The 20,560-nt window shown below is 45.3% G+C and overlaps 3 protein-coding genes across 3 annotated transcripts in view; 2 read left to right on the forward strand and 1 right to left on the reverse strand.

Moving 5' to 3' along the window:
• The window catches only part of PGRMC1 (progesterone receptor membrane component 1), a 98,421-nt gene that overhangs the window by 14,357 nt on the left and 63,504 nt on the right, over positions 1-20,560 (forward strand). The window lies entirely within an intron of this gene.
• FAM199X (family with sequence similarity 199, X-linked) lies at positions 6,338-13,525 on the reverse strand. The gene is made up of 6 exons (XM_081336524.1): positions 13,170-13,525; positions 11,280-11,499; positions 10,230-10,379; positions 9,539-9,700; positions 8,907-9,167; positions 6,338-7,628 (listed from the first exon to the last, which is right to left on the reverse strand). The coding sequence occupies exons 1-6, from the start codon at positions 13,352-13,354 to the stop codon at positions 7,458-7,460; spliced, it is 1,149 nt and encodes a 382-aa protein (XP_081192650.1). The 5' UTR covers positions 13,355-13,525; the 3' UTR covers positions 6,338-7,457.
• On the forward strand, positions 14,412-19,220 carry COMMD5 (COMM domain containing 5). The gene is made up of 7 exons (XM_081336541.1): positions 14,412-14,736; positions 15,153-15,313; positions 16,412-16,440; positions 17,253-17,303; positions 17,543-17,638; positions 18,203-18,278; positions 18,895-19,220. Exons 1-7 carry the CDS (start codon positions 14,565-14,567, stop codon positions 18,994-18,996), a joined length of 687 nt encoding a protein of 228 aa, XP_081192667.1. The 5' UTR covers positions 14,412-14,564; the 3' UTR covers positions 18,997-19,220.

Consider the following 20,560-nt stretch of genomic DNA (forward strand, 5'->3'; position numbering starts at 1 on the left):
TAAGCTGTTCAAGTACTGGCAACTACCGATACTTCCTTCATTTGTAGACTTGAAGTAAATTTGCTATCCAACACTGGCAGGGTGATTCTTCAAACAAATGCAAAGTGACTTGATGCCTGGCTAGGCAAACACAATGTTTTCACTGCACTGTGATGAGTCATTAAGTAAAATGATTAATCAAAAATCAATGTCGCTAAGCTCTATCAGAGACAATCCCCTTCTTCCGATATAACAGATGCACAGTTTATAGGCTAATGCATTTATACTAACTCTTAGACAAGTTTCTGGCCATCTTAAGCATCACTGCCTGACGGAAATTTGTGTGCAATTAAGCTCAGGTGATGACCTGCTCATATATATATTTGGCACTTTGTATATCCGATGGCTTGTTCAGCAAATACAGAAACGAAATTGAGCTTTATATGAATTGCATTAATGGTAATCTGCAAGCAGATGGAGATCTCTCTGAATTTTAATACAGGCCCTTAGAACGTGTTCAGCTCGGTAATTACTTGTTTTATCAGTCTGCAAATACTTTTTATCAGTCAATAGATACATTTATTTTAAGGCAACAGAATTGACTATTCTGCCTGCTGGCCTGTCTCTTGTTTTGGCAGATCTACCCTGGTGACACCCAAGCGTGAAAATTGAAGAACATGTAATAAACCACCACTTTCCTGATTCTGGCCTTTGCTTTCAATTCATCAGACAGAGATGCATTTAGCAAAAATTGAATAAGGGTACAAACTCCTATAATGATTAAGGATACAAGACTAAAGACGAGTTTCTCCCAACTTAAAGGTATCAAGTCTTGGTGACCTGATTCCAAAGCTATCAAAAGGTCAGTTGGCACATAATGGGGAAAATCTCTACCTAGAACAGGGCTGTCAAACTCGCAACGTCACGTGACGTGTCGCGACATATCACACCTTTTCTGCCATTGCCGGCAATGGGGTGGGCGCAGTATCACTATGATGCATCCAGCCCGCGGGCCGGCAGTTTGACATCCCTGACCTAGAACTTGAAGACCTCATAGGGAGGGACCATCCAGCACTGGCAGAGCCAATTTTACCTAAGGCAATTTCTAATTCTGCACAAAATAATTTACTTGCTTAACTGGCAAAAACGTAGTTAGGGATTCCGTAAAACAATTAGCTACTTTTTCCAGGCATCTTAAGAGCACCGCCCACGCAGAATCAAGTGATCGCATAATCGCTTCAAGGAAAGGCAAGATACAGATTGAACGCACAACGAAATAACAAAATTGGAAGGGACCTTGGAGGTCTTCTAGTCCAACCCCCTGCTCAAGCAGAAGACCAGATACCATTCTGGAGAAATGGCTGCCCAATCTTTTCTTAAAAACCTCCCGCGATGGAGCACCCACAGCCTCTGAAGGCAACACTGGTGGATTGTTCTCATTGTCAGGAAATTCCTCCTTAGTTCTAGATTGCTTCTCTCTTTGATTAGTTTCCATCCGTTGCTTCTCAACTGTCTTCTGGTGCTTTGGAAAATAAGTGGGACCCCCTAGGCCAGGGGTCGGCAACCTCGGCTCTTTTATGACTCGTGGACTTCAACTCCCAGAATTCCTGAGCCAGCATAGCTGGCTCAGGAATTCTGGGAGTTGAAGTCCACGAGTCATAAAAGAGCCGAGGTTGCCTACCCCTGCCCTAGGCTGACACATCAATAATGCTTTATGTTCAAGGTGTAAAAATATTGCTGGTTGAAAGAAGTTGTTTGGTGCTTTGGGGGCGGGTTTCAAAAGGCAGAAAAGTTTGAAAACGCTGCTGCTCCCTCTTGTGGGAGCGATCAAGAGCTTCAAGCAAAGTAATCCGAGAGTGATTTACCACCAGCGTAATTCTACGCAGCAACTCTTCATCGGCTGGCCCTTTTATGCTAACCAAGCAAGACACCATTTTCCCTACTGAAAAGGGTTGCTTAGTCCACGATGCCAAGGGAATAAGTGGCAAAAACAGCCATTTGTCTTTGAAGAACGTAGCGACAGGCAAGAAGAGGCTTGGTACGGGTGGTCAAGGAGCTATGACCTACCACCTCTTTTAAGCCTGGGATCAGAAAGGCCAGATGTTACCGCTGCATCCTTGACGCAGTTCAGAGCGAGCCCTCGGGCTTGAGATGTACGTTGACTCATTAATTCAAAGCCTAACCCTTCCAAACCGTTAATACAATGGCTTCCGCCAGGTAAAGACCACTTCCCTTAAAGAGAAGTAATTTTCCAGGCTTGTTCTTATACACAGAACGGCTTTTCTGAATGTGAACCCGGGACTACTGTCCCCTAGGGCAGGGGTAGGCAACCTTGGCTCTTTTAGGACTCGGGGACTGCAACTCCCAGAATTCCTGAGCCAGCCACGCTGAGGGGGAGGGGAAAGGGAGAGGTTTCCATGCTGAGCCACGCTGGCTCAGGAATTCTGGGAGTTGAAGTCCACCAGTCATAAAAGAGCCAAGGTTGCCTACCCCTGGCCTAGGCCTAGGCCGCTTTATGACTCGTGGACTTCAACTGCCAGAATTCCTGAACCAGCCATGCTGAGGAAAAATGGAGGTTTTCATACTGAGCCATGCTGGCTCAGGAATTCTGGGAGTTGAAGTCCACAAGTCATAAAAGAGCCAAAGTTGCCTACCCCTGCCCCAGGGGATAAAGTTCCCAAACCCTACATTTTTGCAGCTACAAAGACATCTGCCTTTAGTAGAACGTGCCCATCATGGCCGTGTTATCCTGCACCACAGCCTCTGTTTTAGACTTCAAAGTCTGCAAGGTTCTACCTTACATCAGGGAGGTATATTGGGGTTGCCCTTGACTTACAGCTGTTCCATTTAGTGGCCATTCGAAGCTGCAATGGCACTGGAGTGACGACCGTTTTTCACACTTGGGACCTTTGCAGCATCCCCCACGCTCGTGGGATCAAATTTCAATGCTCAGCAACTGGTTCACACTTAATGACCGTTGCTGTGCCCCAAGGTCGCCTGATCCTCTTTCGCAGCCTTTGGGCGGGCAAAATCCAAGGGGGATTCCAGATTCACTTAACAACCGGGTTACTAACTGATGAACGGCAGTGACTCACTTGAACAAGCCGCAAAATGGGGCAAAACTCACTTAACAAATGTCTCGCTTAGCAACGGAAATTTTGGGTTCACTTGCAGCCATAAGTCGAGGGCCACATGTACATCCCTATTTTTGACAGCCTCTGGAATTCCTCTAGGATAAAATAATGAAAAGCAATTGGTGTCAACGCTGCTAACATCGGATGTTCTTGCTTTGACAATATATGAAAATGCAGCCATTTCCCCCTTTACTTTTAGAGTTACTTTTAGAGTTAGAATTACATGATGCGGGGGAGGAGGAGGAAGAATGTGTATGGGAATTAGTTAAGACATAACATCATCGTAGTAGTGTGTTTTTCAAGGTTGTTTGAAATAAATGAGATGATAAGAAATGGCGGGTTGGAGAACTGGAGGGGAAGCCTGCACTTCAAACTAATTGGAGAATGTGAATCATGACTGTGAATTGGGGGAGGGAATTGTGCTTTGATACTGTCTGATCAGGGGAGGGGAATTCAGATTTTGGCTTTGACCGTGTACGTGCCGATGCTATGCTACTCGAATAAAGATTCTTTAAGGTAAACGATGCCTCGAAGTTTTTTGAAGAGTTTCATCTTTCGGAACCAGGACAATTTGCTTTCTTACACCTTCTGATGTGGAACCACACGCAAGCTATTGGAGAAAACCTAGAACAGATTTAACTTAAAGAGAACATGACCCCGATGTTCTACATCTCCCAAATATTAGATAAAATTCCCAATTACAGCTTTCCAGATACGACACGGCACATGTTAAGTTTGCATCAGTATATCTTGTCTTTAATGCCAACCCAGACTATTATGTTTATGTGACCATTTTTAAATGCAATTCAGAGCTAAAGAAGGGGGGGAGAAACAAATCACGATGTCCAATATTTATACTTAGCAGTTAAATTCTTTGCAACATCAAGGACAAAAAAAGGAGTGGATTCTACAAACGCTACAGTAAGTAGATACAGAATGTACAATGAAAAATTGTATATACAAGTCCGTTTCAATATACATTGTGGCAGAAAAATTAGGAAACAGTTCAGAGATAGATAGATAGATAGATAGATAGATAGATAGATAGATAGATAGATAGATAGATAGATAGATATAGATAGATCTCCATTTGAAGCATCCTCGCCAAAGTTAAAAAGTCACTCTTTGCTTTGGTTATGAAGCTCACATTTCTTTTCATCCATATGACACACTATTATCTCTCAACCAGATTACAAAAAGCACATTTGAGGCCACATGCACTCTGCCTTTAAACATGCCCACATTTAAGTAAGAAGCTCGTGAGCTCGACCTGATTTAATCATGATCACTTTTGAATTGATTGGACAAGCTGCCGTATATATTACCTAAAATTTCCCACAAGACCTCAAGAGTGTACAGAAACATTTGATCCCAGAGGGAAGAAGAGCAACCTTCTCAATCTGATTCCCTCCAACAGCTGCATCCTAAACCAACATATCAAATGAACGGAGAATGCCAGGCTAAACCATGATCTGATGGACCCACCGACAAAGTGTTGTTAACCTTCCAAAAGGATCGATGAGTTAACTATTGCTGAAGTGAACCAGAGGGATAAGGTGGGAATAAGTCAAGAAGAGATGGATCACAAACCTATTAGGGTTTTCTTTTAGAATTAAGACATTTGGCTAAAGTTCTATAAGATTCTCTACAGCTATGATACAGCAGCCTTGAAAAGGACTTTACAATCGTATATATACACAATTTGATGTAGATAATTTCTCTCTAGAAACTCTTTTATTTCAACGCCACGTAGAAAAATAAAACAAACAAAATGGAAAGGAATAAAGTCTTTACTCTAGATCAAGAAAATATCTCAGTGGTTAGAACTACCAAAGCATTCTCTAGGCAATCTTTTTTTTTTACACGAGCTTTTCTCCTTTGTTTAAAGTCAAATACTTGGCTTATTGGAACATCTGTAGTGGGTGAGGAAACGGAACACACAGACACAAAATGTAAACAGATTTTCATAGTTACATTCAAGCTAACAACAATTTTAAAAAAAAATATCAGGTTTTTAGTGCTTCTTCTAAGCTTTGCAAGAGAAGCGGATTACTTGTTCTCTCAATTACTTAAGTTATTTTATTAAATATTTATGCAGCTTGTAAACAGCTTACAATAAATAGAACACAGGCAACAGGCTACAAAATAGCTCCTTTCTATATTCTAACATTGCTTTTAAATTTGTAAAAAAAAAGAAGCCATTAAAAAAACCTCAAAAACACGTGGTTTTAGACCACAGCTTAGTCAAAAGCATTTTGAATTTTTAAAACTATCTTAGCAGTTGCAAACCAGGAATCAACACAGGAGACACTGTAAACAATCATTATTTTAACACACATATACACAGGTGAAAAAATAGCTGGGGGGGGCAGGATTAAAGCAACTGGAAACTTTTGGGTAATTACAGAAATTAAGGACTAGAATTTGAAGAGGGATCACACTTCTTCAAAGTTTGTTGCAACACCGAGTATTGGGCTACATTTTAATCTGCCTTAGTACTCACAGAGTATGATTTGGCTACAGTACTTTAGAATAATTTTCCTGTTCTTGAGCAGAGTTGATGATCATAATAAATGTAACTATGTGCCAAAACTACAATCCAGGATTATAAATTGAAACAAAGAAGAATTTGGCTTGTAGAAATAATCTAGTGAACTTCAAACATCTATAAATATTCAACATCTATCAAGTACTGTGTACACTACCCTAATATGGATCAGCTATGATGTTGAAATACAATTTAAATACTTCCCCTGTGTAAACTATGGGGGGAGGAAGGGGACTGAAAAGCTTCACATTCTGTTTTAATCATCAAAGATTACTGCTTCATGCAAACCTTTTTCTTACAGATTATCTGAAAAGGGTGGAAAGAGTAAACTACAGGCAAGCTAGTTTTGTTCTACTCACGTTCAGATTTTAAATCAGATGTAAGCACAAAATGGTTAGTATTAAAACAGAAAAAGGTGTTTCTGTCCAAAAGTAAGCAATGCACGAGCTTCTGCATCTACAAAGTATTAGGAACAGAGAAGGAAATCTCATCTCAGTCCTTCTGCACAAATAATGGAAGCTTAAATTACTTGGAGGCAACACCATAGAATATTGCAATACTCTTTTCAAACACCTTGGTCTAAACCAGGGGTAGGCAACCTCGGCTCTTTTATGACTCATGGACTTCAACTCCCAGAATTCCTGAGTCAGCTGACTCAGGAATTCTGGGAGTTGAAGTCCATGAGTCATAAAAGAGCCGAGGTTGCCTACCCCTGGCCTAAACAGTTTCTTCGTCCCATGGCACTTCTTCAATATTAGCTATCAATATTAACTAAAGAGCAATGCAGCCCTCCGGCTGAATCTGTAACATCTGGTTTTTCAATATAAAAAAAAAATCTCTTTTATGTACAGGAGCGAGTTCGCTTGGGGTTCTTCAAGAAAAAAAGCAGGATGAGCTAATTATGCTTTGAAGAACTTTGGGGTGCTTTGATCTTCTTCATTCTTCCCCTAAACTTCCATATTGAGCAACAGAAAAAAAGCAAATTAATTTTAAGGCACGACACTATGGGGATTTGGAACAGAAGAAATACATGCATTGGGGGGAAAAAGAAACATGTGTTTGTCAATAAGCATTTCTTATTTCTTGTCCACTGCTTGATACCAAACTCCAGACCACCTGTAAAATGCCTGCCTTACCAAGATCTACAAGTAAAGCATTATTATGATGGATCCAAAACATACTCTCTTGCTTTGTGGAAAATGGAGAGAAAAACACAGATTTAAAGCCACCAACTGGATCACCAGAACAGCCACACGGTTCTGAAAGCCCACATTAAGTGAAATTACAGTAGCAATTTCAGGAAACCTAAGGTATAAAGTTTAGGCTTTGATACAACTGCAGTGGCAAAGGAGAAAAAGTCCTGGCAAAGCATATTCTTGTTTTCACAGACTATATTCCTTTCCCTTAACTGTTAAGACTTACATAGCAGGAAGGCAGAAGAAAATCCTTTGAAATTTGAATCCAACGGTTTTCTTTCATAATTTGAATGGAATTAAAGACAGAAATGCAGTTTTCTTCTGGTTTTTTTTTTAACCAGCGGGTTGCTCTGAAAACAAAATACTCCATCCTACATATTTTTTAAAGAACATCTTCCTGATTTCCTACAATTTTGCAAAAAAAGAAAAGCCAAATAACCAAAACTAGTCAATCTCAGCTAAGTGATATAAGGAGGAGGAGGAGGAGGAGGAGGAGGAGGAGAGCTAATCCTGACTCAATCCACGTTTTGGTACAAGTGTATGTAAACAATAGCGCGAAGCTTAAGGCTTAGAAAGAACACTGATCATTACATTCCTCTCTCACATCAAAACATCCACGTCTCCCTCGTGGTCCTCCTCGGTCTCTTTTAGCGACAAGACCTCTTCGTTCAGGAACAAGCCGCTGAGCCTTTCCTTCCGTGCCTGGCGCTGCTCTTTCAGCTGCCTCTTCCGCAAAGCCTTTTGCTGAAGTTTCCGCTGCTTGGAGCGTTTCTGTCAAAACAAGAGGGGGGAAAAAAGCCAAACTCAGCTTTTCACTTTAAGGCAGATAATCTTTATTGTTATTGTGTGTGTGTGTGTGTGTGTGTGTGTGTGTGAACACACTGACATACATTACAAAAATGAAATTCTGATGCACCGATGTGTGTGTGTGTGTGTGTGTGTAGGTCTTGGCGTATTCAGGTCTTTTCCCGTGTAAGACTGAGAGTGTCTTGGCGACGTTTCGACGAGGTCCCACTCAGCATCTTCAGCCTGGTGTCTTCGGCTTCATGCTTGTGCGAGCAAAGCGTGATCGGAGCTTCTGTCTCTCTATAAATATTGGTGGGGTTGTGTGTGGTGCTGGCTTTGTTGCTGTAGGGTTGGTTGGCTGTGTTGTTATATCCTGATTGGATGATGGAGTTATTGTTTGCGGCTGAGTTGGTTGTTTCGTAACATCCTGTGTGGCTGAGGTGTTGGCTGTGTGCCTACTAGTCTTTTGTGTTGTAATGACTTGGGTGATGGGCTGTGTAGTGACATCCTGAGCTCCAGTGTAGTGATATCCTGAGTTCTGGGTTGCAACATCCTGGGTGGTTGGTTGTGTTGTGACATCTCGAGTCTTAGTATTGTAACCTCCTGAGTTTTGTGATGTAACGTCCATCATCCAATCAGGATATAACAACACAGCCAAACAACCCGCTTACAGCAACAAAGCCAGCACCACACACCCCACCAATATTTATAGAGAGACGGAAGCTCCGATCACGCTTTGCTCGCAAAAGCACGAAGCCAAAGACACCAGCCTGAAGATGACGAGTGGGACCTCGTCGAAATATCGGCAAGACACACAGCAAAAGACCCGAATACGTCAAGACCTACATATATATATGTACACATACACATACGTACACATATATACATATATATCACATATACACACATATACAAATACGTATACAAATACATACATACATAGACACACACACACACACACACACACAGAGAGAGGTAGTCCTTGACTTACGACCACAATTGAGCCCAAAATTTCGGTTATTGAGACATTTGTTAAGTGAGTTTTGACCTGTTCTACGACCTTCCTTGCCACAGCTGTTAAGTGAATTAGTGCAGTTGATAAGCTAGTAACCAGCCTGTCAAGTGAATCTGCCCTCCCCACTGTCACATCTTTCACTGCCTTTGTAACTTTGAACGGTTACTAAATGAAGTGTTGTAAGTTGAGAACTACCTGTACGGACACACACATCCATCCATCCATACACACACATATACATGCTTTACTTTTGAATCCCGGATACGTTCTGCAGCACTCGTCGACAAATTATTCTCACTGTGTGCCCGACTGAGGTTGGCGCTGGAATTCGAACCCGAGTTCCCGATGCTCGAACTACTGCTGCTGGCCGAGCTGACCATGCTGGCGCTGCTGCTGCTGGCGCTGACGCCGCTCACACCGCTGGCGCTGCCCCCGCTGTAGCTGCTCCTCTTCCAAGTCTCCCTGGAAGACCGCTGCCGAGGGCCGTGCTCCCTGATGTAATTTCGGACCTAGAGGTGGGGAGGGGAAAGGGGTGGGGAAACGGCAGGGGGTTAGGAAATGGGAAAGACTCCCACCCACCCACCCCAAAAAAAGACAGCACAGCCATGAATCCCATGCAGAGCTCTCTCCTGAGGCAGGGGTCTCCAACCTTGGCAACCTCACAGCTTTCCGGACTTCAACTCTCCAGATTCAGCCATGGCTGGCTGAGGAATTCTGGGATCTGAAGTCCACAAGTCGTGAAGTAGCCAAGCTTGGAGATGTGACTTTTGACAGAGATGAGTACAAAAAAAAAGGCATAGAGCAACCTCAAGACAGACCAAGAGAAGGGGGGGAGGGGGCAGAGGGTTGGGTTCACCCCACCCAGGCTACTTTCACATACCTGCTTCAGCTTTTCATCCGTGAGACAGTTCAGTTCGATAATAAACTCATTGTCCGTGGGTGAAATCTGAGCCGTCGGATCAATAATTTTAATAATGTCGAGCTGCTCTCGAAGACCCATTTCCATGCTGACTTTCCGACTCAGATATTCAATATATTCCACCTGGAAACAAAACCCACAAATATGAACAGGACTAATGTTGCTGAAAGCAATCGCTTACAGAAGCCGGAAGAGCGCTTGGCAACTGGCATGCATTTACGATGGTTGCAGTGTCTCAAGAGCCATGAGAATGCTATTCCCTCTTGGCTTCCGACAAGCAAAGTCAATGGGAGAAGACAAATCCGTTTAATGACTGTCTGATTCAGTTAACAACGGCAGTGATTCGTTGAACTGCTGCAGCAAGAAAGGATATCATATCGGGTGTGGCTTTATAACTGCCCTGCTTTGTAACAAAAATTCTGGTTCCAAACTGTGCTCGTCAGTCAAGGACTTACCTGCGTTTCTTCAGATTTGGGTCTATTTTACTAACTAGCTACTTTTAATTAACTCTCCTGTTAGCGTAACCTACTGTAAGAAACACTCTTCTTTATTATTTGATCTGGCTCCTTTGTATGCCCCATGCTCCCAGGCCCAAGTCCAGGACCGTGTTTTGGAACAGACTCGCCGGTCCTCCAAACTGCCAAGGATTTACCTGCTCATCATTGGTCATCGCACTCCAGGGAAGTTCATCGAGATTCCGGTGTTTGTTCTTCTTTTTCGGAAGCAGGCAAGGGGAGCTGGGAATGCTGGGAATGATGTCAGACAGCACATCACTCCCACTTGCAATGTCACTGCCAGGCAGCTGGCAACAAAACAGAATCAGAACACCGCACTTGGTAACGCATACAAATTATTAGCATTTGCCACCTAAACACCAGCTGCCTGCAATTAGTGCAGGTTCGCATCCCACAGGCTCAAGGTTGACTCAGCCTTCCATCCTTCCGAGGTAGGTAAAATGAGGACCCAGATTGTTGGGGGCAATTAAGCTGACTTTGTAATAATGCCGCTGGGGTGTGTGTGAAAACCCTAATAAGCAGGCATATACATAGAATGAAGGCTACTGCTAAGCTTGTAAGCCGCCCTGAGTCTTCGGAGAAGGGCGGGATATAAATGCAATTAAAATAAAATAAATAAAATAAAAAATAAATTAAATCTACCCTCAAGCCTAAATAGAGCAGCGTGAAAGACATTCTGCTGTTTATTTTTTAACAGCTACGCCTAAGACGGTGGTGCTCAAGCTCAGCAACTTTAAAACAGGTGGACTTCAACTCCCAGGATTCCCCAGCCCGCACAGCTGGAAACTGAAGTCCACACACCTTAGAAGTGGCTGAGGTTGAGAAACCTGATCCCGCCATATATTTTTTTCCAAAGGACTTTCACAATCCTTCGTAACAAGACACACGGACATATGAAGAACAGTGACAGGAATTGGGTATGAGAAAAAGAAGGCCTAGGAGAGACACGATAGCAGCCTTCCAATATCTGAGGGGCTGCCACAAAGAAGAGGGGGGGGGGGTTTCAAGCTATTTTCCAAAGGACCTGAAGGCAAGACAAGAAACAACGGACGGGAACTAAGAAATGCTGGTCTGACATTTTGAGGGCTGCTCTAAGAATTCCTGCAGGCTCTGAACTGCACGGACAGCAGAGTTTGTCCCCTTCACCCAACCACTGCAAACTTTCTTTCTTTTTTTTTTTTTGTTACCTGCCATTCAAATTCACTATCTGACCAGTCCCAGTACGTGCTAATGGAGGAAGAGACGTCGCTGCAGACACTCCCCTCAGGGAACAGGTCGAAAGAGGTCAACTCCTGCTCATCCAAGAGAGAGAAAGTGTCATCCTGGTCGCCGACAGAAACCGAAGAGAAGAGCTCCTCGCTACATTCGGAGCTGGCTACGCTTGTGCCACAAGACGTCAAATTCCACCTGAAAAAAGAGGAAAGCACCATAAACGTTGGGTTTTGCGGTTACAAAAATAACTGCCGAGGTAACAATTCAGAGGATTCCCAAAGAGAAAAATCAGTAAAAAAAAAAACTCTATAATTTTTCTGCATTGGTCTTTCATGGACGTGTGAAGGGGCAGAAGGCTTTCCCTGACTATCTCTGATGCTAGGAAGCAACAATCCAGTTATACATACAAAACATGAAGGAGTCTGCAAATAGCCCCAAAGGCAAGAGAGAAGGGGGTCCCTGCAATGCCCAGAGTTGTCTGGGAGTTCTTTAGATGGATGGAAATCAATCCACCAATCAACCCATCAGTATCTCTTGGAATCCCACCATCCTTTCAAAGGAACCTCACAAGCCTTTTTAACGAGAGACAAGGACAAATGAGCAGTTGCAGGAATTGGGTATGTCTACTTTAATGAAGAGAAGGACGAGGGGGGGGCATAATAGCAGTCTTCCAATCTCTCAGGGGCTGCCCCGAAGAAGAGGGAGTCAAGCTGCTCTCCAAAGCACCCGAAGGCTGGACAAGAAGGGATGGAAACTAGTCAAGGAGAGAAGCAACCTAGAACTAAGGAGAAACTTCCTGACAGTGAGAACAACTAACCAGTGGAACTGAAGTCGCCTCCAGAAGCGGTGAATGGTCCAACACTGGAAGCTTTTAAGAAGACACTGGACAGCCGTTTGTCTGAAATACGGTAGTAGGGCTTCCTGCTTGAGCAGGGAGGTGGACTAGAAGACCTCCAAGATCCCTTCCAGCTCTGATTAACTGATTGATTGAAATGGTATAGGGCAGGGCTCTTCAAAACGGGGCCCTTGGATGACTGGCGGACTTCAACTCCCAGAATTCCTCAGCCAGCATGGCTGGCTGAGGAATTCTGGGAGTTGAAGTCCGCCAGTCATCCAAGGGCCCCGTTTTGAAGAGCCCTGATATCGGCTCTCCTGCTTGACCGGGGGGGGGGGGGGGTTGGACTAGACGACCTCGCAGGTCCCTTCCAACTGGCTTCTTCGCCCATCTGCCCAACCTTTCTCCCTGCAGAATGCCCAGCGCGCTCAGCCCTTCGTCTCCGAGCCTCCCTGGGATGGAGGGAAGAGGCTCAGGGAGCCTTGGTGGAGCAGTGGGCTGATGCCTCCTTAAGTAACACCAGCTGCCTGCAATTAGCGCAGGTTCGCATCCCACCAGGCTCAAGGTTGACTCAGCCTTCCATCCTTCCCAGGTAGGTAAAATGAGGACCCAGATTGTTGGGGGCAATTAAGCTGACTTTGTAATAATGCCGCTGGGTGTGTGTGTGAAAGCCCTAATAAGCAGGCATCTACATAGTATGAAGGCTACTGCTAAGCTTGTAAGCCGCCCTGAGTCTTCGGAGAAGGGCGGGATATCAATGGGATTAAAATAAATAAAATAAATAAATAAAATAAATAAAAGACGCCCTCCTTCTGCGGGGCTCCTTCCTTCCTCCCTGGAAAGCTTTGAGCCTGACCTGGGAACCGCTCAGCCGGGGAACCACCCGGGCCCTCCAAGCTGCTCTTCCTCCTCCTCCTCCTCCTCCTCCTCCTCCCCCCCCCCGGGGCCCGAGGCTGCCTCCTCCCAACAGCCCCGCCAGGTAGGCCGGCCGGAGGGCCCATCTCCCCCCTCCCCCAGCCCGGGGCCTCGCCTGTGGGCGTGCAGGCGGCGCAGCGGGTCGGTGCGGTGGCAGGAGGAGAGGTGGCAGCCGAAGTCGCTGACGTCCAGGCAGGCCGGGCCCTCGTCGCCCAGGCCGGGCGGGTGGCGGGGCAGCGGCGAGAGGATGGCGCCGGGCTCGTCGGGCGCCAGGAACTTCTGCGGCTCCTCGCCGGCCATGGCGAGCCGAGGGAAGGCCGAGCCGGGCCTGAGCGCCCTCAGCCGGCCGCCATGAGGAAGAGGCGCCTGCGGGCATGCGGGCTCCCTCACAGGCCGGCTGCCGGAAGTGGACGTGGCTGACTTCCGCTGGCCGGGCGGGCGAGGAGAGCGCGCTGGCGCAAGGAGCGCCTCTTTCCGCTCTGCAGCGGCCCCTGCAGGGCAAGGGCGGGAAGGCGCTTTGGGAGCCGCAAGGCCAGCGATGGGCTCTTTCCTCTGCCTAGGACAGGGGTCGGCAACCTCGGCTCTTTTATGACTCGTGGACTTCAACTCCCAGAATTCCTGAGCCAGCATAGCTGGCTCAGGAATTCTGGGAGTTGAAGTCCACGAGTCATAAAAGAGCCGAGGTTGCCGACCCCTGGCCTAGGAGGTTTCTGTTTGTTTATTTATTTATGTTATTTATTTTAATCCCATTTATATCCCGCCCTTCTCCGAAGACTCAGGGCGGCTTACAATTTAAAGCACAAATCAATGTGCTTAGCAATAGCCTTCATTCTATGTATATATTTATTGCTCTCCAACGCTGATAGGGCAGCCACCGATAGGTAAAACATCAGAACGGACACACACACACACACCGCTTTTAGCGCTGATGAGGTTACCCAGTCGGGTCACGAAAGGTCTGCAAGAGAACAAGCCAGCTCAGAGAGCAGCCAGGAGCCCACGATCTTCTTCTCCTTCTCTTACACTCCAGAAACCCTCCTGCCTTTGGTACCACTGATGAGGTTATCCAGTTGGGTCATAAAATGTCTGCATTTTTTTAAAAAAAAAATCAATAAGGGACAGTTTTATGATATAAAGAACTGCCCTTGACAATAAAAGGACGTGCGGCCCCTGTAAAGAGAATCCATCAGCTTCTTGGCGGATGCAAAAGCAGGCAGAAAGAGGCTGCCACCGCAGGAGAGGAAAGCTGCCCATCCAGATGCGGAGAACTACAACTCCCAGAAGCCCCGGCCAAGCCAGCCCTCCTCCCGGCAGAATGTGTTGGGGCAGTTACGCCTTTCCCTCGCTAGGGGGAGCCCGCGAGGAATGGAACGTTCCCCGGGAATGGGGAGGGGTCACGTGAGCGATCCGCCTTGGTTCGCCTTTCAATAGCATTTGCAGCGTTTTGCAAAGAAAAACAACAACCCTGCCTCGCCTGCCTTGCCCTTAATTTGCGGGACTCGGAGCTGCCATGACAGCGGCGGGGAAGGGGGTGTCGCCCCCTTACCTGGCCCCGGGGCTTGCCGGCGAAAGCAGCGTGAACAGGGCCAGTTTTCTGGGGCCTCGCATCCCCCCCCAGGTGGAAGCCATGGCGAAGAGTCTGCAAGAACTAGAAAAGGAGATTTTCCGAAAACTCCTAAAAGGTAAAAAAAAACAAAAAAACTTCTTGCTTGGGGAAGGAACCAGCTGCAGTGATTCGCTTAGCAACTGTGAGAAAGGTGGTAAAACGAGAGAGGGTTCACTTAACAACAGCCATTTGGGACGCAATTGTGGCTGCACGTTGGGGACTTCCTGCAGACACTCGGTCAGGAAAGCAATTTTTGCAAATGCTTCTGTGGGGGGTTTTTTGGAGACAGGCTGGAAATAAGATTTTGTTCTTCAGACTGAGGCTTGGACGGGGTGGGGGGAGGGGGGAGGGTGTTAAACCAGTTTCTTGTGTTTAAATTTTGTGCCTTTGAGCATTTATGTCTGCAGAGACATCATCAGGTCCCTGATGCCACTTCGGGGACAGCCTTCTGGGAATTGTTGGCGTCTTCATTTGCTTTCTCGATTTCAATAGCCACCGTCAGCGCCTTGGAAGGAAAGGAGTGCCAGGCCTCGGTAAAGATGGTTGCCGAAAGTGCCAACCTGTCCGATGAGCAGCTGGCGGTCCTCCTATCTGGCATGTACGCTCTGCTCCGCGAAGCTTTGAGGCTCCCTCCATCTTCTCTCAAGCAAGAAGTGAGTATTCCTGTTTAAATCTGAATTGCGCCAATGCAAAAGAAGAGAACAGATGGGTAAATGCGGAGATTCCACCCAATTTTATAATGCCTTACTTGGTAAAAACACCAAGGAAATTCTGTCGATGAATTAGCCCCGATGATGTTCCCTCGTTTGGTGAGGAAACGTCTGCAAGAAAACAACCAAATTCTAAGATCATCAGGGACCGTTGCCTCTTATCCTACCTTCAGGTGCTTTGGAGACTAGCTTGACTCTCTCTTCTTTGTGGCAACCTCTGAGAAAAGAGTGATCAAGCTGTTCTCCAAAGCGCCTGAAGGCAGGAGAAGAAGCAACAGATGGAAACTAATCAAGGAGAGAAGCAACCTAGAACTAAGGAGGAATTTCCTGACAGTGAGAACAATTAACCAGTGGAACAACCCGCCTCCAGAAGTTGTGGGTGCACCAACATTGGAGGTTTTTAAGAGGAGATTGGACAACCATTTGTCTGAAATGGTATAAGGTTTCCTGCCTGAGCAGAGGGTTGGACTAGAAGACCTCCAAGGTCCCTTCCAACTCTGTTAATTCTGTTCTGAACCTACAAACTCTACTCCCTTCTAGCACTAATGATGTTACCTTGTCGTGTAATAAAAAGTCTGCAAGAAAACCACCAAGCTCAGAGAGCCCCAAGGACCCCACAATTCAACCCTGAGCTACAAATAATCACTTCTTTCAAAGTTCGGATTGTTTATTTTTTTTAACTGTGCAATTGCGATGCAATCAGTATGACTTTGCTTGCTTAAATATAACCAAATTCTGTTAGGGTAAAATTAGCATACCTTGATTTCCCTTGACTGATCACGGTATCATTTTTTATCCCATTATGTTGTTCTTTTATTTTTAACACATTTTGTTTTCAACTCTGCTCCGGCACCGTAACAAACTCCTCTTACCATCTCTGCAGTGTGAAATCCTTAACATCAAGGCAGCATCGTTATAAAATAACCCAGGTTGTAGTATTGTTTTCTTATTCCCCAATTTCTCAGGCCTTTGGTCTCCCAGTTTTTTGCAGGAGATACAAATAGGGACTGTCTGATGCCTTCTCCCTCTTTCCTTGGACAGGTATTTAAAGACGATTTGAAATTGCTCAGGTAGGTCTCCGTTTGTGGGCAGAGATCGTAGCAGAGCTGACAGCCATTTGGTCTAGCCTGGTTTTGTTTTGTAAGAGGCTTCGAGTGATCGTCTGCCAGACATCCTTTAAGATATGTGGACTTCAACGACCAGAATTCCCCCAGCCGGCTATGCCTTCTGGCTCTTAACTGTTTTTCCAGATTTCCTGATCTCTTAAAAAAAAAACCTCCTTTTGTCTTTGTGTCCCCTTTCTCCTTTTCTCTGCCACACCAAACTGCTGTGTGTGAACCACCATTTCTTTTTTCTTTGACTAACCTGACCGTAAAAATTAGATGTTGCAAGGGATTTGGCCAATCCTGACAGTGATGTTTGTAAATTGTGGGGGTCTTTATTAAATCTTCCAGGGCAGATAGAAAAACCAATTTCAGGATCCCTCCCTCCCCCCCTTTCCTTCCTTTGTCCTTCCCTTCCTCCCTCCTTCTCCTCCATCCCTTCTTTCTTTCCTTCATTTTCCCTCCTTCCCTCCTTTCATTCTCCTCCCTCCCTCCCTCCATTCCTTCCTTTCTTCATTCTCCCTCCTTTCCTTCCTTCCCTTTCCTTTCTCTCACTTTTCCTTCCTATCCATCCTTTTTTCTTTCTTCCTCCCTTTTCCTCCTTCCCTCCCTCCCTCCCCCTCCCTTCTCTTCTTTCTCCTCCCTCCCTCCTTCCCTTCCTTCCCCTCTCTCCCTCCCTCTTTTCATCTTTCAAAGATAAACGTCTGGTAATTTGAGAAGGAAAGAATTTCCTGGGGCCCATTTGCCTTTCTCTGAATCATCCCTCCCCTCTTTTTCAGGATACCAGAGGAGTTCATAGCTGATTTTGCAACGGTGGTCTTTGGGAACAGGTTAGTCAGTTTTTTCCCATGTTTAAGGCTTGCCTTGTTTCCTGCAATAACACCTCTCGACCGGGAAGAACTTGCAATGAGCCAACTAAACTAGTTGTGCGTAAACATAACTTCCTAAACAAAACAACGATGCCCCTTCCTCTTGCCTGGAGAAAAAGCCAGTTTTTCCAACTGGTTGCCTTTTAAGAGTCCTTCGTGTCTGCCTGCTAGGCAATGTTGCCCCTTCCTCTTTCCGACAGACGCCCCCTTCTTGAAGCTGCTCTCCAGAAACAGGGAAACGGGCTGCCCAGAATCGAAGGCTTCAAGTGGAGAGTTGATGTCGCCATTTCAACCAGGTAGAGAACCGCAGGTTGGGAATTCTAGCACGTCTCCTGGTGGGGAGGAGGCTTGGGTTTGCTTTCGCTTCTAGACCAGGCTTGCAGGCTTCCATCTCCCAGAATTCCCTCCGTTCTAGATGATGGGTGCTTGACGGAAGATCAGGAACGGCAGGTAGGTCGCTGCATGATTTACAGCTGATCATCCAAGAAACTTTCTTTTTTTTATTTTCTACATGAGATGCTTGGTACCCCTGGCCTACTATAATCCAGGTATTGAGTTTCCTATACAGGTTGTCCCCATTTATGATTCCGATGGAGGACGTAAGCTATTCCATTCTGCTCCGTTTAGTTCTTCCTGCCGTTTTGTTGTTTGGTTGTGGGGTCCTTGGTGCTCTCTGAGCTTGGTTGTTTTCTTGTAGATGTTTCATTACCAAACTAGGCAGCAGCATCAGTGCTGATGATGTTACCTAGTTTGGTAATGAAACGTCCGCAGGAAAACAACCAAGCTCAGAGAGCACCAAGGACCCCACAGTTCAGTCCTGTTAGGACTTTTCTCAGTGTGTGTTAATATATTAATTTCAGCTCTCTGGCCCGTGCTTTGCAGCCCTCCATCCTAATGCAGCTGAAGCTCTCTGATGGATCCGCTCATCGCTTTGAAGTAAGTCCTGCTAGCAAGATAGTTAAACTTGCTTTGGATGGTGTTCCTTTGAATTTTCCCGTAGATTTTTCAGCTCAAAACGCTCCCCAGAATCTGTATTTTACCCATGTGATTCTAACTTTATCTCAGAATCCGATTCATAGACTAATCTGTAGTTTTGGGGAAATGATTTTTTTTTAAATGATGTGTAGTTTCACGAGGTATTTTTTAAAAACGTTTTTAAACGTAGAAAAGTTCGACTTCGGAAAGAGAAAAGCTATTGTTTAATAAGAGAATTTTAGGGAACGTTTGTCGTTGTCGTTCTAATGTGTTTTAATTTTTTTTTTTACCATGGACCCTTTAACTGGATATCTCTGTATTTGTGAAGTGCTGTGAGTTGTTAAAAGCTGGCCCTTTTATGACTTGTGGACTTCAACTCCCAGAATTCCTCAGCCAGTGCGCCACACTGGCTGAGGAATTCTGGGAGTTGAAGTCCCCAAGTCATAAAAGGGCCAAGTTTGAAGACCCCTGTAAGTCAAAGGCTACCTATATATTGCTCAATGAACGTGCGTTAGAAAGAGACCAATTCCACTTTTTTAAAGAATTGTATTTTCTTTCCCTTCGTTTTATATGTCAGGTCCCAGTGGCCAAATTCCAAGAATTAAGATACAACATCGCTCTCATCTTAAAGGAGATGAATGACTTGGAGAAAAGAAGCATTTTGAAGATACAGGATTGAGCGTTTTTTTTTTTTAAAAAATTGGTTTTCAACATAGGAAGAGTTGCACTCAGTTGCACAAAAAACACAAGGACACCTTTTTGTGATTATATGTGTTGTTATACAACCTTACAGAAGCTGGCTGTACATATTTTTTTTCTTTTTTGGTTATTTTCTGGGTCAAAAACTGCTTGTTGGATACTTGTTTGCAAAACTTTTTTAAAAACTTTGAATTCTCCACATAAGTGTTAACAGCATAATTCCAATTTAGCTCCTTTTATGTATGTATGATTCACCCAAATGTTTTAAAAATAATTATCCTAATGGACAAAGAACCTTTTCAGATGCACCATGATTCATTTTCCTGGTGTATTTCGGGCCACGAAACAGGTTTTTGTCTTCTTGGAGGGGAAAAAAATAAAAAGATAATCCCAGCAAAATCCATGACGGAATTCAGTTCAGAAGCCCCCCACCGTGCAAAATTGCGAGGAGCCAGTTTGGTCTAGTGGTTAAGGCATCGGGCTAGAAACCCGGAAACCATGGGTTCAAATCCCGCCTTAAAGTAATTTGGGGCCAGTCGATCTCTCTTTCTGAGCCCAGCCTACCTCACAGGGTTGTTATGAGGAAAATAGAAGGGAGGATTACAGATGGTAGCAATAAAGAAGAATATTTGTAGCCCAGGGTTGAAATGAGGGGTCCTTCCTAGTCACTGATGACGTTACCTAGTTTGGGTAATGAAAACATCTGCAAGAAAACAAGCTCAGAGCACCCCAAAGGCTCCTTGCCTTTCGGCCACAATTGACCCCCAAATTTCTGTTGTTAAGGGAGACATTTGTTATGTGAGTTTTGCCCCGTTTTACGAGCTTTCTTGCCACAGCTAGCAACCTAGAACTAAAAAGAAATTTCCTGACTGTGAGAACGATTAACGACAGTAGAACAACCTGCCACCAGAAGCTGTGGGTGCTCCAACACTGGAGGTTTTTTGAGAAGAGACTGGACAGCTATTTGTCTGAAATGGTATAGGGCACAGGTCTGCAACCTGCGGCTCCAGAGCCGCATGCGGCTCTTTCAGCTGTCTCCTGCGGCTCCCAGTCTTCTGCTACGTGTAGTCCAAAAAAAAAGTGGGGCTAAAAAAGTTCAACCAATCAATTCAAATATGCAGGGTAGGTGCATATCTTGCCTTGGCTCCACTCTTCAGTCACACCCTGTTCTGCGCATGTACACGCATGCGCACACATTTTTTGCGGCTCCCAGTTTTTCCTTTTGTGCGGGAACCGGTTCTGAGTGGCTCTTTCACTGTTTCAGGTTGCTGACCCCTGGTCTAGGGTTGCCTACCCGAGCAGGGGGTTGGACTAGATGACCTCCCATGTCCCTTCCAATTCTGTTAGTATTATTGCCTGTTAAGCGAATCTATGCAGTTGATAAATTAGCAAACCGGTTGTTCAGTGAATCTGCCTTCCTGCATTGACTTTGCTTGTCAGAAGGCCGCAAAAGTGGATCACGTGATCTTAGGACAAAATTCAGGCGCTTGGGCAACTGACTCATATTTATGACGGTCACAGTGTCCCGGGGTCAAGTGATCCCC

Source organism: Vipera berus, assembly GCF_964194415.1.
Source record: "Vipera berus genome assembly, chromosome: 11".
In the NCBI taxonomy this organism is placed as follows: domain Eukaryota; kingdom Metazoa; phylum Chordata; class Lepidosauria; order Squamata; family Viperidae; genus Vipera; species Vipera berus.